General features: G+C 36.6%; 1 protein-coding gene across 1 annotated transcript in view; it reads left to right on the plus strand.

Moving 5' to 3' along the window:
* The window catches only part of LOC100167562 (neuroendocrine convertase 2), a 25,954-nt gene extending 24,485 nt beyond the window's left edge, over nucleotides 1–1,469 (plus strand). Inside the window, exon 13 of the mRNA XM_001951221.5 lies at nucleotides 649–1,469. Within this exon, the coding sequence (XP_001951256.2) occupies nucleotides 649–987 (339 nt within the window). The 3' untranslated portion in view covers nucleotides 988–1,469. The remainder of the gene's footprint in view (nucleotides 1–648) is intronic.
* Nucleotides 1,470–6,882: the final 5,413 nt, after the last annotated feature.

Raw genomic sequence — 6,882 nt, forward strand, 5'->3', positions numbered from 1 at the left:
TCAAAATACTTAAAAAAATATTCTGCTTTGGAATATAAAATTAAATCACAATGTTGTCGTTCAAAAAAGTAAAAAACTTAAAAAATTATAAGGATAAAAAATATTTAAAAATATAATTTTTTAAGAAAAACATTGTTTTACAAGCGACTTGAAACTATGTAAAAAAATATTTTCAAAAAAGTTTACATTTTTTGAAATAATGAGTGTTCCATGATAAAAAAATCACCCGGTATATATATATAATAATTAATAAATAATAGGTACAAGAAATCTGTAGCCTGTAGAGATAAAAAATGTATAACATTATAATTATGTTTGTGAAAATGTATAAGTAAATACTAAATACTAAATTGATATAAATTATTATTTTGTTTTATACAACTCGTTGGTGAAGGGGGGTATAAATACTACTGTTGCCAAGGGACCACGTTTTTTATTTCGCCTAAGGCCACAAAATGCCTAAATCAGGCCCTGATACCTACTGTAGTAGGACGAATGGACCACCTATAGGCTTCTCAAATACGCTCTTTAAGTCTTGGTGGCATAAAAAATTTTAAATTTTAAATTTATGTATATATTAATTATTGTTATACGAACACGCATAGTCATATAAATAATTGGCCGTTAATTTTATGTTGTACGATGCAGGCGAAATTCAATACACCGAATCGGTTTTCCCAACAAGGCGGGACACAGACGAACAATGGGCAGGCGTCTAGAGCGGACTCTACGTTGGCAGCTAACAGTGATTTGACAGCAAACGCAGACCGAGATTCGGGCGGAGAAGAGGGAGAGGATGACGATTACGATACAGTGCACACGGGTTTCCTGAAGGAATGGACCCTGATGCTGCACGGGACCCGGGAACCGCCGTACAGCCAACTGTCGGTCCGAGATCCCCATTCCAAACTGGCAATCGTCAAGAAAGCGCACACCATAGCTGGACCCGACACTAGCGCATCACCACAGAAGCAGAGCGCATATTAGATTTAAAGAAGCTGAAATTAAGACACCAATGAAATAATCACTAAGGGAATACCGCGATTGTCGTTTACAAACATATACAATTATTAATCTATTATTATAATATATACATACATATATATTATATTATATTATATTATAATGATTTCCCCTACAACAGTCCCTCATATTATTATATTATTGTCAATGTGACGCGTAGACGTATTATATATTATATTATATTTTTCAAAGAATCTATTCCCATATTATATATTTGATTTTATCTTCAAATCATTTACTCTAATTTAAAAAAATTAAATATTATATTATTAGATAATTATTAACAATTGTCCTACTATATTATACCATATAATTTTCTTCGAAATATACGTATATATTATAGCCTCAGTAATATTCTAGTCTGAGATAACGCCAAATAAGTATTAATGTTATTATACATAATATATTAATTATATATGTATAATTTAGAATATATTTATAGGAAGTAAATTATCGTATTTTAAGTACCTATATTTATCTTTCTAATGCCTATAAATACACACGGTATATATTTGTTTTTGTTATCCTTATATTGTCCCATCCATAAGTATATGTAGGGTGGGTACCTATTATATTATCTATACACCTATTTTTAAGTATATAGGTCCTTACTGGACCAATCAAGTTTCTAAGACTTCTTTTATAAATTAAATAAGTTTACTAGTTCTATTAATTTCAAAAACCTATGAAGTACCTATCTACTTTTCACAATTACAGAATCAATATATAATTCATTGTTGTATCTATTTCAGTATTTCACTATGATTACAAAAGATTCTTGTTAATTTATATCTTGACATTTTTTAGCTAAGTATATACCTAGTATGTACCTTTTTATGTTTTATTATTAGTTTTAATTTTTAATTTTAGTAAAAATTACAATTTAAACTTATTTAAATGGTTGAACTATGTAATTATTACACAACTGTGCCGTGTTGATTTAAATAACATTGAGTGTCAATATTTATAGCCAGCGCTTGGCATAGAAAAAAATAGTAGAGGCACTCCAATGAGCGATGAGTAAGTCTTAGATGTTAAAATTATTTGAATATTTACCTAAAAAAAAATCGATAACCAGATATGATCTTTAACAATAAAAAAAAGCTGTTGGACACCATAATAAATATTTAAAAATATATATTACTTAGGTATAACTAGAACAATTCAATTATTTACCTAACTCAATACATCAATTATTAAATTGTATAGGAATAAATCGTACTGATAATAAATAAATAAAAAAACATCAGAAATTAATAATATGCTTAACATTTATTAATATATGTTGCCCAGGAAAAATGTTTGATTAATTAACTCCTTTTGGGTATAATTCGCCGTGCATATGGAAGTAAAATCATATTATATTTTAATTTTTAGCCATCCGCCCATCTTGTGAGACTCGAATATGGTTATGTGAACAGTATATTATCAGGTAGGCAAACTACCTGTGGTAGACTGCAGACACAGCGAGGTGGGTGATAAAATAAAACCTATAACACTATATTATTAGTATGTCTTTGAAGTTCAAAAAAATGTTTATACAGAGTACCTAAAATAGTATTGAAATCATAGTTGATCATCCCGAATTTTTATTCCCCCTAATTCCCAGTGAAGACATTCAAAAATTGTGTGTTCAGCAGTAACCATTGGGTGTGAGCAGTAGGGGCAAGCCGCGTCGGAGGCACGCTTCCTCCGATGAAAATAGTACCTGAAGCATATATGTCCCGTAAGAGCCTAAGTTACGTGGAACGTGAGGTCTTTAGGGTGTCTTTTCACCTATCTTATTAAGTCCGGCCACCACCTACCGGACCAGTCAGTGAGCAGGATATCGCGCTCCTCTTTTCGGATCTCATCCTTAGAGCCCACTCTATCTGGGTCGTCCATTTTACTCCGAAATCCTTTGCGTTCCAAAGCGAGAAGATCACCCGGAAGAGTTCCCACGAGGAATAAGGCTGCCTCAGCAAAGACGGTGTGGTACGCCCTTGTTACTCTAAGTGCCGCAAACCTCTGGGGCTGAATCCTAAGGTTCTGACAAATAGCGTACTATATTGCTCTTTCTGCCCATGTCGATGAGGCGTACAGCAGCCTGCTGTTCACCGCTGACATTAACAGCGCTCTCTTGGATTGAGAAGGCCCTCCGAGGTTAGGCATAAGCTGCCTTAAGCCACAGAAGCCTTAAACGCCTTAACCGAGACGGTCTTAAAGTGACCACTAAAGGTTAAGTGCGGGTCAAGATGAAGTCCTAGATATCGCACCTTCTTTAGTAAAGATACTGGGCGTCCTCCTATTAAGAACACCGGATCCCGGTACGCCCACTTCTTTGTCAACATGATGGCCTCAGTATTGTGTTGTGCTAGTTGAAGTCCATAGTCTCCCATCCACGCATCAATGACTTCTAGTGTGGGGTTTACCGCACTAACCAGAACATCCGATGTCTGTGCAGCTGCAAGTAGAGCTAGGTCATCTGAAAACCCGACCAGCTAAACCCCTTCCAGTACATCCATCCTGAGGATGTCATCATAGAACACGTTCCACAGTGTAAGCCCAAGGACCGACCCCTGCGGGACACCTCCTGTGACCGGCCTAATGGTGCTCCTCCCCTCGTGGTCCTCCCTTCCCCAAATGTTCACTAGGTAACGTAAGACCCCTCTCCGTCGAAGTGCCTCATCCACGTGATTCCATGGCGTGGAGTGAAGGCATTTTGAACATCGAGTGCCACCAAGACGCATAGTTCCTCCTTTCGCGAGGGACCATGATTAGCCCAAGTGGCCCAATCAAGAACCTTGTTGATAGCATCCTCAGTGGAACAACCTCTCCAGAAACCAAACAGGTTGATACTGAGTCCGCTCATCTTCGTCTTGTCAAGGTGTTCATTTAGTCTTAGTAAGAGAATCCTCGCAAACACCTTACCCACGGAGATATTAGACTTACCCACGGAGTCTAATATGCAAAGAGGCTGAAAGCTAGACGGATTAGTGACTGGCTTGTCCAGTACTTTATGTTGAAGTAAAAGTCTGGCCCGTTTTCACCTAACCAGAAAATCTGATTCTCGTAAACATTGGTTGTACATTTTAGTGAGTATATCAGGAGAATTATTCCCAATCGGCGAAAGCTGGTTATTAGGAATCCCATCCAGCTCCGTCGCTTTATCCCTTAACAGTCAGGAAACTGCTATCCTAATCTCCTAAGTGGAGATAAGGGGGCACTCATTGTCAGGATTTACGTTATTATCATCAGAGGTAGCGAGTGCGTAGATGGGATCTATTTTACGGCCTAACGGCATGCATTTTCAATCAGTGATTGGCCTAGGAGGAAAAAGGTGATCCGCAATCTATTTTTCACTCCTATAGCCGCTTTACCTGGAGGCTGTCTGCCCAGCCACCCTATAACAATTCTATAAGGCATACCCCACATATCGTTATCAACTGATGAGCAAAGCGCGGACCAACTTAGCTTTTGAGATTTGCGGATCAAGGCGTATAATGCCATGCAAGCTTCACTGAAGGCAGTTCTTTCAGCTGTGCTACCATCCGGCCCTTGCCTTTTCACCACCCTAAGATAAATGCGCATACTCCTGATGCATTCGGCTCTTAGGTTGGTAATCTCCTGATTCTACCAGTGAACTGGTTTTCGTTTGTGGACTCCGTAGACTCTTTTGGGCATGCAGGCATCACAGGCGATGACCAGGTAGTCATTTAGAACCCACACCGCTCCATCCGCTGATACAGACTCATCCATGAGCGGTGGTCCCTCATCCACCTTGCTAGAGATTGCAGCATGGTCAAGCTTACGTGAAGGCCATCAAAGATGGTCGCCCTGTCCCATAGAAGCGGCATCGTTAAGGGTTCGGAAGTAGGGGATGAGGTTGAATGCGATTTAATTGTGTTTGCTACCAGAGTAGTCGTCCAGGACCTCCCAGTCCACAACCTCGTATGGACCAGGGCTGGAGAAAGTTAGGTCGATAACCAAAGTGGACGCCCCTCTCTGAAATTTAGAGGGATTACCAACGTTCTTAGTACTAAGACTTAAGCTTACAGTATGTGGATTTAGCGTTGTAATCACCTGCAACTAGGAGAGTTTCATGCTCTCTTTCCCCCTGGCGTATAGCGTATTCAAGACCATCCAGGAATCCCATAAAGGCCTCCAGTCGGACCGCTGCTGAGTCCCCATTAGAGGTCCAGTACCAGCTGAATACTCTATCGCCTTTAAAGCGAAGCCCAACCCAGAGCCAGATTCCTCCGCCACATTGTTGTATTCTTACAACCCATTATTTTCCCCTTTAGGGGTTGAGTTTTGAAAAATCCTTTTTTAGCGCACCCCTACATTGCTTAAGGAACCTCTGTCCAAAATGTCAAGTCTCTAGACCCAGTGGTTTGGTCTGGGCGTTGATGAGTGAATAGGGGCGGTCCCCTATATGTATATAGATGTATTTTAAATTAAATATTGAAATATATTTAATATAACTAAGGCACATATGTATTATGTATAATATCACATACATATGGTATGCATTTTAAACAGAAGAATTCTATCATAACTATGCTATTAGGACTAGGTATACTATTATATTTAGAACAAACACAAAAATGTAAAGGTATAATTATGAAAAATAAACATAACTTATTATATTAATATTTCAAAGTAAAAATGTGGGCAACTGGATGTCAGTCTGTTGTACAGTAGGTTACAAGTGGGTCACTGTATAATGGATGGAATTAAATTTAAATTCAATGATATAATATCATTGTATACGAAAAACGATTCTGAGCGGAGACAGTTTGTCAGTCTAGGATATTTTATATTATACTTATATTGTTATTACTTATTATTATTAATAATACGGTAGCCTACAAGTTGAATTAATATTATAAAATGTCTACAAAATAACTATAATCATTATTTATGGTAGTTTACCAGCCGCGCTGGTCGAGTGAAGTTGTGCGCAGCGATCGCCAACGTATTGTGTTAATATATATTGTGTTTATAGTTATAGTTATTAAAAATGCGAAAAATGTAAAAAAACACTTATTAAGGTAGATGAAATAACTTGCTCTACTTGTATAAATTGCATTATTATTGTCAAGGTATCACTGAAAATGGATTCGGTACAATGACGAACAATACGAAGAACAGATGGGACTGCAACGAGTGCAAACTTAACCGGGGGAATAAAAAAGGAGATATACAGAGTGTTAATGATGACTATAATTATCATTAACACTCTGTATATTATGGATAAGACTAATGATATCCAGAAATTAACTGAACCCGTATAGTATATGAGTAATAAATTTGAAGAGTTCAATACCATAGATACCAAAATAATTGCTTGGTTATCTGATACAAATGCCAAAAACCAGTTTGGTATAGCAGCAAAGAAAAATAAATGGACGGCTAATTAATACCAAAGTGACTGGCCCACGTCGAAAACTTATATAAATAACCACTTGACAAAATACAGATGATTACTACTGGGAAGATCAAAGTCAATGACAAAAGATAAAAACTACAAAAATGTATGGATTAGTGGAACTTATACCTTGATACGGAAAGATGATAACCATAACACCAAAGTCATAAGGATCAACGACGAAAAAGATTTAAATGAAATAATATAAGTACGATATCGCGATTATTAGTTGTAAGTATATTAATTATTGTTAATGCCTGGTATTATAGATGAATTAGATAAAGTATATGATTTCATTTAAATATTAGATCAATTACTAAAAATGTTGACCAAATTCTAATTATGTTAAATAATAACTTAAATCTTTTTGACTGTATAGTAGGTACTAACTGAATGTTGGATAAATAATTGTGTTACTAATTTTGAGATACATGGTTTTACATCTTATA

This window comes from Acyrthosiphon pisum, chromosome X (assembly GCF_005508785.2).
Source record: "Acyrthosiphon pisum isolate AL4f chromosome X, pea_aphid_22Mar2018_4r6ur, whole genome shotgun sequence".
NCBI classification, from domain to species: Eukaryota; Metazoa; Arthropoda; class Insecta; order Hemiptera; family Aphididae; genus Acyrthosiphon; species Acyrthosiphon pisum.